The 12851-nt window shown below is 45.7% G+C and overlaps 1 protein-coding gene across 1 annotated transcript; it reads right to left on the reverse strand.

Moving 5' to 3' along the window:
• Window positions 1-11780: 11780 nt before the first annotated feature.
• LOC146876212 (uncharacterized) lies at window positions 11781-11999 on the reverse strand. The gene has a single exon (XM_085669591.1). It carries the CDS (start codon window positions 11997-11999, stop codon window positions 11781-11783), a length of 219 nt encoding a protein of 72 aa, XP_085525717.1.
• Window positions 12000-12851: the final 852 nt, after the last annotated feature.

Consider the following 12851-nt stretch of genomic DNA (forward strand, 5'->3'; position numbering starts at 1 on the left):
GACGACTTCTGTTTTTCCGCCGGACCACACTCTTAACCTCCGATCGAGCTACGAGCACGAGTAGGTAGGCGGGGGGAGGGGCGGCTGCCTTTTCAATCAATCTCCGGCCGCTCAGTGCCGCTATTGGTGCGAGTTGTGTTGTAAGGAGTCTTGGTCTCGAGTCGAGCTGGGGCGTCATTTCATTCTCGTAACGGGAGTGAGTGCACCGCAAGATCAGACAAGTTACTCCCTCGCCTCGCAGCGGTGGCATCTGTCTTTTAAGTTCAGTCATTTCCTAAGACGGCTCCTCTTATTCTACGAGAATCCAAGCAGATCCGGGAGCTGAAACATGAGTGTTTGTCTCTTTTTCAACTTCAACAGGAATGCATCAACAAAACAGCCCTTCCATATAGATCGTCGTGGCATGAACTTTGTCAAAAAATGAATTTCTAGCTAACTCCTCTTCCTATTGATCTTGATTAGTTCCAGCTTGTTGAGAGTTCTCTTTTCTTTCTAGACCGTCTCCTGAAAGACCTGCTTATCCCGCATGTGCTTTCCCCCCACTCATTCAATCACTTGCTTGTGATTGCAGCCATTCCCCGAAAAAGGGAGAGACGAGGGAATCGTCCGCTCCCGTTCATGTGACGAATCGAACATCGTTAGGTCCCGAATTCTGCGAACCACCGGACCTAGACCAAGATCTCCATTACGTCGTACGATATATCGATCCGAAGAACTTTCAGTTGTAAGTCATCCATTCTGCTCCTATCTAAAGTGATGCTAGGCTGCTTCACGCAGGTGCGCTTCGCTCGGCCACATGATGAACATGTTTTAAGCTAAATGTCGAGCGCTTAAGCGGAGCTTGTGGTCACTCGTTCCTCGCTTGTTCCAATCCTAGTAAAGTCAGATCCGATTCTACACTACATACGATATTTCCGGCCCTCACTAGCTCTTCGCTTGGTTGTACAAAGAGCATGCCCGAGGGGGCTACTACGCTCACCGCGCACTTGCATCACCACCTGAGCTTCGCTACCGCTTCGCCCAGCTCCTACGCCTACCACGAATCTTGAATCATCACGTGGCTGCTAAAGCAAGCTAAGCTTCACACGGCCCTGAGGAAGCCAAAAGACAGACCCTCTCACGGCCGAAGGCTCCGCAACACGTTGGAGAACTTTTAGATCCCGCCCTAAAACGCCCATTTTCCTAGAGTTCCGAAGTGATCCTCATTCTCACCGCAGCCTTCTTAAGCCGAAAGAAAGCCGGGCAAGAATCGCATTGGTAGTACGAAGGGGGAGCAGAATCGTATCTGGCAGTGGTTCTTCGGATCGATCACAGATTATCGGCCCCGTCGTTTGGCTTCCACTCCAGTTGACCTCTCTTGTTCTCCCCCCCCCCTTACACAACCGGGTGGAGGACTCATGTAAACTTATTCCTTGAGGTCCCCGTTCAGGAAGGCATTTTGAACATCTAATTGGAACAGAGGCCAATCTCGATTCGCAGCAATAGAGAGCAGGAGACGAACAGACTTCATCTTGGCTACCGGGGCAAAGGCTTCCTCTTAATCTATCCCATATGTTTGAGTAAAGCCTTGACTAGCCTGACCTTTTCCTCCTTTCTCCCACAAAGCTTCCCTTCACAACCAGTCCCATATCCAATTAGTAGAATTCGAGATGGGGAGAGTCAAAATGAGACAAATGCGCATTTCCTATCTGAATCGAGAGGTATCAGATCGAAGTCACATAAGTCATGTATTATAATGAAAGTTATTTCCGGGAGAACAAAGTGGATTTATGAGCAAATTATGGCATGAGAGGACCAATGAGACAGAACACTGTTGGATGCATTCCTTCGCTAGCAGGGCTTCGGCCCATCTCAATGGAAGAGTCTTCGGTCAGTAATCTCGTACTCTCGACCGGCTCGAACCACTACGTTATCCATGTTCCGGCTCATCCTATTCATGTCACCAGAACCTGTAATAAACCATCATTTCAAACCATCCTGTTACAGGGAATCTTTGGATATCAGTTCGAGGGGAGCCCCGGGGAATTTGATCAAACAAAGTCTGTGATCGGAGGAAGGAATAGAAAGACCCCTAGTAATCTTAAACAACAAGGACAAACACAAGGTACAGAGACAGAGAGAGAGGCGCGACAGCCGCAAGGCACTTTTGCTTTGCTTTGATTTGATTGTATCGGGAGATGGGCTTGCGTATTAGTTGGGTTTGCTTCTACCGAGGCAATGTTCCGGAAATGAGGTTTATCTAAAAGAGCAACCGGCTGAGCACGAGGTCCCACATTGTCTCCATCAGCGGCTAGGAAAAAGTCTTTGACTCTTCTTCTAGTTAACCACTGCTTTAGACTATTCCTACTATTCATAGTTCTCAATCTGATCTCGTCCAAGTCTTTTTTTTATAGTATTGTCTTATTAAGTATATAAAGAAAGAAGAAAGTCAAGCTTTCGGGAAAGGAGTGAATTATTTGAATACTTCTTCCTCTTTCCCTTCTTCTCAAGCTCTTACTCTTACTGGCGCAGAGAAAGTATTACGGCCAGACGACTTAAACACAGCGCTCTTATCTCCGACCTCCTAGGACCCAAGCAAAGGATTGACTTCGCTAACCTCAGCTTAACCGAAGTCAATATTCTAACAGAACTAGAAAGGGCATACCTTGAATACAGATCAAGATTCACTCATGCACTCTGGAACTTACTTAGGAAAGCTAGCCTTAGCCCAAAAATAAAGGAAGGCAGCCGAAAGCCCTACAAAGAATATCGCTGATGAACAGGCCCATCGGGTGGGGTTGTCAGTTGAGAAGGAAGTCTTTATTGAATTGATCATAGAAAAAAAAGGATAGAAATGGAATCGGTTGTTTAAGTCGGAAGATCAGATGTTTTGAGCGGAGAATCGGGTTCTGCTAAGCAGAAAAGCCTTCTTTCTCTAATTAATGGGTCGATTCGAAATTGGAATGGAGTTTGAGGCTAGTGGAGCAAGCATGAATAAGAAAAGGAAAAAGCCAAAATGAGTGGAAAGAAATTCAAAGCTAAGCCACCACCACCGAATAGAACCGACGAGGAATATCCTGTCCTTCCCTACCTACTGTATTCAAGCGAACAAGTGTGTTAAGCGAATCACTTTCCGCCGGTGGTACGCACTACATGAAATCAATGCCCAGACCACTATGTGCGTAATCTATATATCTATCCTTATTGATTTCTTTCGCCTATGGAGTGTTAGGGTATTGCGAAGCTTCTCACTGGAATAGACTCGAGATTAAGCACAAGAGACGCTTGGGCCTATTACAGACAGGCTCGCAAGCTTAACACGATGAGAAGGTTCCCCACTTAACCCTAGTTTTCGGGTAGAGTAGTGGTCGCCATGCGCCCATCGGTTATAGCCGCTCGCTAGTTGGGGGCAGGAGACAGCCTTTCAGAGAAGAGAAAGAAGGTCTACTGGCCCGGTACGGTGTGGTTTTGTTGGATTTATCCGTCCGCGTACTTTCACTGGCCTTTTGAATCGATCCTGAAAGACTCCCCAAAAAATAGAAGGTTATCCGCTTCTCCGCTGTTTAAGCTCGAAATCTGAACTTTCACAACCACCAACAGGAAGACAAGTCAGTATGGGATCAAAAAAAGTCTTTTTCTAGTCAAGTTCCAGCTCTAGATAGGGAAGGACGACGAAAAGCACGAGTTTACTTTGAGGTAAAAAAAGCCGACGGTGCCTAATCTCCTCGGATATCATCGGCCATCGTTCTCATCGATGCGATGACCAGACATGTCACACCATCCCTCGCTGCCCTAACTCACCAATCCCTAGCATCTACCAAAGTGGTATCCTCTCACGGAGGCTAGTAAGTAGGCTTTTCTCATATTTGTCACTCTCCACCCAGTCCTCCGATGGAAGGGGTACTATCCAATTGTAAGTAGCTTGATTACTGTCTGGCCTTTATCCCTTGCTCATAAAAAACGGATATGGGAAAGGTTGGTGAAAGTGTAAACTAGTGACCTCGAAAGATAGGTGGGCCATATCCAGTCCAGAATGCATTAGACTAACTGCATTGGTACCGAAACATCTGATCAGGCCGTCTGGGGTATATGATATGACAGGTCGTTGTACTAATGATCGGTAGGTGGGACTGATACCTAACTCGGGTATCTATCCCTGTGGAGGGCCCCCATTCAATGATCAGATATGTCCATGGGATTAGGTATGAAATGGGCCATACCAACTTGTTGCTTGAACAAGTCCTAGTGGTGGGGCTCCTCATATGGTTAGCCTCCCTGACCCGTAGCGTAGATTGTGGAATGGGATTGGGAATCTATTTGAGTATGAACCGAATTTCGGAGGGGGTTCCAATTCATATCCGAGCGTTGGTGCACTTCCCATCTGTTCCCGGGCTTTGACGTAAGGCCTGTAGACCGAGCCTCATATCCCTGACTTCAGAGTCCTACGGTCTTCTTCTCCCTAATTCTCTGTGAGAACGAATCTTAACCCTTGCTTGGTCTTTTTCTTCCTCCTGACTCTCACTTGGAAGCAAGAGATGAAGACGTAAGCCTTCCTTATGATCGATCACCCTTTCCCGCTGGTCCAGTCCGTTTTTCTTTCTTCACTTCCTTCCGCTTAGCCGATAGTGGGAACTCTAAGAATTTGTTGAGTAGGCATCCATGAAAGGTCTTCACTAGGGCTGCCTCTTTTCAGCTCTTTCTTAGGCTCTCTCGAGTGGGTTTGCACTCTGTTATGCTCTGAGTTTATCTTATCTTGGCTTCTTTCTATGGATTCATCCTTGTTCTACGCTCATGCTCTTTCCATGAGGAAGACTTGCCCTTGATGATGGAACAACGGCTACCTCGGTCTCCTATAGCTAAACCATCCTAAAGAGCCAGCCAAAGGACCCGCATGCTCGGATCTTGTATCAGGATTAGCTTCTTTCTATAGGAATATATATCTAATAGGGAGAAGCTCTTGCGGAGATATTGCCAGAAAGGCGGGTGGTGGGAAGGATAGACTATATATATAGTAGATCCGACTTCCTCGACTGAAAGGTGAGCTACGGGGTCCAGGTTAGTTGATCTATTAAGAAGGTGAAAGAGCTTCCCTGGGCTTACAGCTCGTGAAGTGAGTCCGCTTTCTCCTTTATAACCCTTAATGCCTTCTAACGCATTCTACAAATCTTCGACTACCCTACAGTTAACAACAAGGAGAAAGGCAAAGGCTTTGATTCCTGAACCTCCCATTGTGCCATCCTGCTCTCCAAACTACAAAGAGAAGACACTTTCATAGACATCAAGAACAGCAGAGAATATCCGCCTTAATCTTTATATAGGTTGCCCCTCTTCTTCTCTCCTAGCTATCAGAATAGGAATCGCTATTCGTGGAAGAAGGACTCTCTCTTATGGCTTTGCCTGCCGCCTTTCACCCGCTTCTCTAAGGAAAAAGTCTAATGTCATGTTGATGCCATCAGAATCTAAAGGATTGATCGAAAGGCAGTGATTTCGACCTGGAGTGAAGCTTTGGCTTTCGGCGGCTATTAGATACGGATTGACGAGTTGACCTAAACGAGTCAGAACAATTGTTGGAACGAGATTGATCACTGAAGAAATGCTAGCTCCTTCTTCAACTCCTGGCCTGGCAAACTCCGATCAATCACTTCCTTGTCCTCTTCCTACTATGGATGCCCCCTGCTCTTAGAATTCAATTGATCAAACCGTTTGATGACATAGAGACAGAGATTCCTAATATATTATTTATTGCAGCCTATAACAGCTGATTCTCCACTCTTATTGCAAAGACATTCCAACTACCCTATACTATGAGGCGAGGCTCCCCTCAAAGGCTGGAAAAAGAAAAGAAGTTAACTGTCCCGAAGAGGCAGACATATAGCTAACAGCTCCTTGCTTTGACGGGGATATCTAAACAATTTCATTGCCTTTCCTTGTTGCCCATAGCGGAATCAGGCTCGCTGAGGAATAAGAAGTCTCGGTATGTCGAAAAGCGGATGCTCGTCCAATCAGTCCAAGCATAGACAGATCCTAGTGCTAGTGTCAGATCCTCCTTTTGATGGTGAATGTCGGAAATGCTGTTGAAAGATGAATCCTCTGCGCACATCCAATTCTTCCTTCTAAGAGGGCATTCTTCGATGCATCCACTTTGCTGTCTTATGCTTATGTTGGCATATTCTAATAAGGATTGCCTTATTCCGGATTCAATAGCAACTGGAAGCCTTTCCTTCTTGCTAAGAGCTTCTTTGCCTACTTCTATTCCTTTTTCATTTCCCATCCTTTCATTTGAATGAAGGAGAGTTTGTCCTAGCCAGTTTCCTCAACTCAAGGTCAGAAAAAAGCGGAAGAAGCGCTGTGCTAGTGAATCGAGAAGTCTTTCACAGTCTTATTTATTGAAGTGAACTTTCAGCAATAGCCGAGTTCATCGAAGGAGCAGAAGAGGGTAGAGGAGGAATCTGTCGCTACTGTAGTTGCTCTTTTGTCTCTATCTGTCGGTCCATTCCGTATTCCCGTTCTCTTAGAAAGAATGGCTCTCTTCCCTTGGCCTCGTTGTCTCTATCGATCTCACAAATCTTTTCTTTCAATCAGGACTAGGAAAGAAACTCAGAGGGTTTATCCCATGGATAGGTTAGTTTAAGGGACCTATTCACAAAAAAAACCTAATCCTTGCCTTTTGAACTCTTAATCAAAGTACAGAGGTGAAATGACTAAGATCTTGGTAAACCAGAAGAAAGAATCCAGTTGTTGAACTGGAGAGGCAGAAAAAATAGGGAAGCTTTCAGATTTTCCTTTCCAGAGAGGGCCAAAGCTAAGATCAATGGCTTGAGACAAGATTCCTAAAGGGAAAGCGGCTTATGCACTCGACTCGAATCGAAGAGAACTTTCTGAGTTTTAAAAAGAACTTTAAAAAATTCGAATCTTCTATATTATTTGCTAGCTTACCGGAGTGGGATATCCGTTACTTGTCTCAGGTGCAGATGAATAATTTTTCTCGAGTTAGGGGTTTGGATTCAATTCCTTCTTCTTTCCCGCCCGGCAAAGGTTGCAGCAGTCGGAAATGAGTTTGAATTAGATGGTGAGGATGCGGAAGAAACTAACCAGAAGAGTATAGGTTTCACGTAATATGCTACAAATCAAAGGATTTCCTAGCCCAAATCAAGCTAATCCCGGAAGTGACTTCAAGGTCTAGAAACAGATCTCTAACTGAACTCCTTCACCCGCTCTTATTTCATTTCTTTTTTCTTTTTCGTCTTTCCCGGTTGGAAACATCACCTATCCATTCCATGACATTGAGAAGCAAGAGGTCGTACCCGTCCAGTCATAAAGAATCTGCAGTTCCAACAGCGGCACTAAGGTAGAAAGTTATAGGTTCACTTTAATTACAAAAAAAGATGGGATTTTCGGCATCAAGACTAGTTCTTTCAGTTGGTAAGGACTAACCGGTTCTGGGTACGGAAACAAGCCTCCTCGACTCAAGCGGGAAAGCCCGCGTATTCTTATTCTAATGTCCATTGGAGCTTATCTTTTCTTCCCGCTATCTGGCTGTTCTGTTTATACGTCTGTTCCTCAGTCTTACTTTCTCATGCCCGGGTATCTTTCTTTTATCCTTTCGACTTCTGTTACAGTAGAGTTGTAATGGCAATTACAAGGTTATGCAGGTCTCCTTCTCATTGAGTAGCCTATACTCTGGAATTTCAGTAGCGAAATCGGCCTTAGCATAGAACGTTTACCGCTTGCCTTACTAATAATCGGGAATCTAAACAGGCAACTATGAGACTAATTTCCCATTGTCCCGAGCAAGTTACTGCGTACCTGAAGTGAGTGTGCCCATCTTGGTCTCCTTTCTTTTTTTCTTTATTCATTCTTGGCTCGTAGGTCACAAGGATAAGGTCAAGCAACTTCTTCCATTTCTTAGAATTGGGCACGGTATCTAAAATAGACCATTGAGCGGATCCCCCGATTCTGGTTTTAGCAGGATCTTTTCTTGACACCGAAAGTACATCTTTGGGAAGACCATCAGTCAGGAATGTTGGGCATCTCGGCAAATCCACATAACATATTAGGCAATGCTCCTTTCCTGAAAGCGATCGGACGGGTAGTTTAAGAAGAGCGAGAGGAAGGCCAGTACTCAAACATAAAGCTTTTACGCAGATCGGTAAACAAGAAGGCTTTGATGCGGGGATTCCCTTGTTAGAGTCAAGCAGGAGAGGAATACGGTTCATATGGTTATTCCGCATCCCATACCGGTAATTCCTTATCCTAAAGGGATTTATGTACTTCCTTTTGGATGATTCATTTCATTAGTGGGAATAGTCCTTGTCTCTAACTCACTAGAGGCTAGGGTAATAAAGAGAAGAGGCCTTTTTTTGTTGCGTTGTGGTGATTTTCTTTATCCTTCTGTTTGGAGTAGTTTAGACTGGTCTAGAACTATGTCGGAGGTTAGCCAAGTTTCACACAGTAGTCAGAGTCAGGGGTCTTGGAGCCTTGAATGAGATTCCTTCGCTTCAGATAACTACTAGCTCGATGGAAGCAATTCTCTTGCGGTCTGCACTCTTGTCAATAAAAAAGTATGGGGATGGTGGACTACTTGACTGGGAAAGGCAAGGAGCCAAATATAGTCAAAATATCCCTATACCTATACCTATATCCAATTGTACGGCTTGGCAACTTCTTCATGGCATAGACTGCAAAAATGGAGAGCTTCAAGCCAATATTTAGCAGGTATACCTGCTTGACTTTTAAAATAATAAGGCCGGGGCCCGACTGACCTCTATCAAATGTCGATGCTTACACTCAGCAGTGCGTAAAATAGCCTTCGTGTTGATCCCAAACCCTTTCAATCACCGAGGTAGAAGAAGGGTGCTCTCCTTATGCAATCTCCCAAGTCGAAAAGTATAAGACTCCCGTGCTGGGTTCCTGCTTGATCTAATTTTCTTGTATTTGAGAGACCCGTAGACATAGCACGCAAGGGATCCTCTTATAGGGGAAATTGAAATCCTTATCGACCCTCAAATAAAAGCTTTCATCGATCTTAGGAGCTTAACCCATCGTCTGGCATCCCAATGATGGGGTTATTCTATCTGTGGGAGCAACTAAGTAAAAAATCATTGAATTGAACCGGGACTCCCTTTGTTATAAAGATATCGTACTCACCCCTTTTTAGTTTAGATAAAGTGAAGCGCGCAAAGAGAACAAAGAAGATGGTGAGAGCGACGTGGGGCGCTCCTCTTTACCCAACATTTGAGAATTCGCAGTATGGTTGAACCCGGGACCTGATCCACAGGCCTTGGAACGACTCTCTCCCTTTTGAGCGCCGGCAGAAGTAGGTAATTAGGTCACCTAAGAACTGAAGTAGGGACTTCAGCAACTTCCTTTGGGGTAACTAATGCCACTCTTGGGTGAGAGACTCCGTAGTAGAGTAGCCCTCTCTCTTCACATAATGACTTTACCCATCTCTTAGTTGCAAGGTGGTGGCATTATCATCAATTAAGCGGTGCTCCAAGGCTGAAGGAGCAAGCAAGGGCTTAAGGATTAAGGCTGCACCGCCCGCTCACTTACCTGCTGAAGAAGAACTAGCAAGACCGTAGGGTGATATCCTTCCTTTGATGCTTGGCTCTGGACAGGGAAGAACCCGGATAAGACTTCAAAGTGAAAGGGCAGTAAGCGATGGTTATTGGTTTTGAGGGTGTGATCGATCTTCCCTTAGTCTGATTCATGGTATTCCGGCATTCCTTCGTTGGATTGAAAGGAAGGTACAAAGAAGGGTTTGTCCATAAGAGGTACGGAAGGAGGAAGAGAGGGGATTTCCTTGTCTTCTATGTATGGCTGGCTCTCCTACCTGGGATCCCAACTATCATCCATATCCGTTTACCCTACCTGCTATCGACAGTCCTTCCACCTCTTACTCACTCTCCGGAGGGAGATGGATGGATCGTGCTAGTGCTATCAAGCCGAAAAATGACTGCTTTCGAGCGGTATTCACGGAAATGAAAAAGATGGAATGGTTGTAAACAGATTCGCTAGTTGGGTCAATTGGCACTCTTTCACTAGTGATTGTAAGCTAGGTGCCCTTAAATGACAGGAGGGGAAGAAGCTCTAACGGAAGCATCCAATCAACCGGGAATCCCACCTTTCAGATTCTACATCTGCTACTGCTGGAGTGGAGAATGAATCTACTACCTGTGCCAGCAAACAAATACTAAAAATAAGAAAAGGCTAGGTGTCCATGCCACCAACCAACTCCTGAAAGAAAAACAAGAGCTTCCCCGGCAAACCACTAGAAGTTACCCATCGAGTCGAGCAATGATCCAATTGGAGAAGCAAGCTGCTCTTTGTCACCCCATTTCCCTCGGGACCAAGAACAAGCTCAAAAGAAGAAGGACTTATCGCAATCTCAGGTACAATGGCTAGTTGGAAAGCCTTTCAATTCAAGCCAATCTCTTGATTCACATTCATGTGAAACCGTTGCAACCGATCCTGCATACCAATCATCCGCCGCTTACAGTAATGGCACTAAGCCAAGGTTTCTATGGATTCAGTCCTGTGGAAAAAAACATATATTAGGGCAATTCAGTTAGTAGTGTCACCGGTCAATCCTTGGGACACTAGCGAGTCCGTCCTTCAAAGCCCTAAAAATGGGGTCCATGAAGCCTTAGATACTCCAAGCCTCCATCTTGATTGTCCTTGAACCTAGACCATGGAAGTATGGTTATAGTCCCATTCCATTAGTGGGATCCATAGCCTACGGGTCTTTCCCAAGCCAGTAAAAGAAGAAGGTTTTCGAGGACTACCCTAAGCCTACAAGTAGGCAGGACTTTCAGTTACAATGTCTAGGTTGGGCAAGCTTGGATGCCCCTACTCCCAACAAGTTGCTGGTCGGGATCGTGAAACTATCGCTGTTTGGTAATAAGGATAATCGTTCTTATCTTATTAGGTCAGGGGCGGCCCGGGGGTTACCCGCGATTGGTAATGGCATAACCAGAAGAGGAGTAGGGGAGACAAGGTTACGCGCTGGGTAGCGCAGCGCATCTGTTTCGGGTACAGGGGCGACGAGGGGTGCTAACCCGGCCACCCAACCCAGCAGGTCAGGGGCGGGCCGGCCATAGGTTCGAATCCTGCCACCTTTCTTGTGGATCATCCTGTCCTGTGGTTACCGGATGATGGGACAAAGCAGAAATTTTGAAATGAGCACAGCACGAAATGTCAATAATTTATGAATTCTTTCATTTATCGTTATTTCCGGGTCTTTTCGTTGCATTCACTTACAACAAGAAACAACCACCAGCGTTTGGTGCAGCACCTGCATTTTGGTGCATTCTTCTTTCTTTCCTTGGTCTTTCGTTCCGTCATATTCCTAATAACTTATCCAATTACAACGTATTAACCGCTAATGCACCTTTCTTTTATCAAATCTCAGGGACATGGTCTAATCATGAGGGTAGTATTTTATCATGGTGTCGGATCCCACGTTTTTATGGATTCCTTCTTTGTTACCGGGGTCGACCCCAAAGCCATAATGTCTCAAAACGAGGAGGCCATAGAGAAGTTTTGTATTACTTTGTCTCGAACTTCGTGAAGAACTCCATTCTATCTCTCCCTCGTTACGAACAAAAAAGTGGGGCTGCGCCCCAGTTGTACACTCCCTTCGTTCTACGAACCCTTGTTGATTCTGAACTTCGTTCGCGAAGGAACCGGACGTTTGACGGGCCAGCCCTTTTTTATGCGCCGCTTTACCCTGAAAGGAAAATTAGCTTAGCTCCTCTGGGTGCTAGGCGCTCCCGTGGTTCGCGAGAAGGAAAAAGAAGGACTCATCCTTTGTTGCATCTGGCACGAGATGATAAAGAGAGAGCTTCGTCTATCGATGAACAGCGGATTGACGGAGCTCTTGGCATTGCTTTGTTTTTCTCTCCTTTCCTATCAGCGAGTTCCGATCCTTTTGTTCGAAATTTCTTCGTTCGTACCGAACCGCTTGCAGAATCAAATCCTGTTCCACAAGATCCTATATCAGCTATACATCCTCCTTGCATTTATGCCGGAGACGTCGCCAGTGCTATGGGATTTGGATTATGTAGATCAAAAATGATGAATGGGATTGTGGCACTCCACTCGCCGCCAATGCGGAAGGATGCCGCCGAAAAGAAGGGAACGCTGCTTCGCTCTGCTGGATGCGTCGGATCCCGTATAACAAGCGAGCTTTTTACCAAAAAATTCAAACATGTGGTCGCAAAATGCTATCCAGCTCTCTTGTTGCGTAGCAATAGAAGCCTGCTCATGCTGCTTTGGCGGCGCTTTTTCGCCTTCTCTTCGCTCTGGACAGGAGCGCTAGTGGACACGGGGGGGGAGCAGGCGAAGCGTGTCGTTCGTAATGAACAGAAAGATACCACTACTTCGCCTCTTTGTTGGAGCGCCGGCGCGAACACAGTGGTATCTGACCAGGACCAGGAACAGATTCGAATTTGGATCTTGACATGTCGGTGGTTTTTAACCGTGGGCATCATGCCAGGAAGTTGGTGGGCTCATCATGAATTAGGTCGGGGTGGCTGGTGGTTTCGGGATCCCGTAGAAAATGCTTCTTTTATGCCTTGGGTATTAGCCACAGCTCGTATTCATTCCGTAATTATACCCCTTCTTCATTCTTGGATCTCGTTTCTGAATATTGTGACTCTTCCATGCTGTGTCTCAGGAACCTTTTCAATACGGTCCGGATTGCTAGCTTCCGTTCATAGTTTTGCTACAGATGATACACGAGGAATCTTTTTATGGCGGTTCTTCCTTCTAATGACCGGCATATCTATGATTCTTTTCTCCCGGATGAAGCAGCAGGCATCGGTCCGTAGAACTTATAAAAAAGAGATGGTTGTGGCGCGAAGTACTCTTGT

The sequence above is a fragment of the Vigna unguiculata genome, unplaced genomic scaffold (assembly GCF_037176805.1).
Source record: "Vigna unguiculata cultivar grain cowpea cultivar isolate G323 ecotype 2 unplaced genomic scaffold, ASM3717680v1 ptg000083l, whole genome shotgun sequence".
Lineage (NCBI taxonomy): Eukaryota > Viridiplantae > Streptophyta > Magnoliopsida > Fabales > Fabaceae > Vigna > Vigna unguiculata.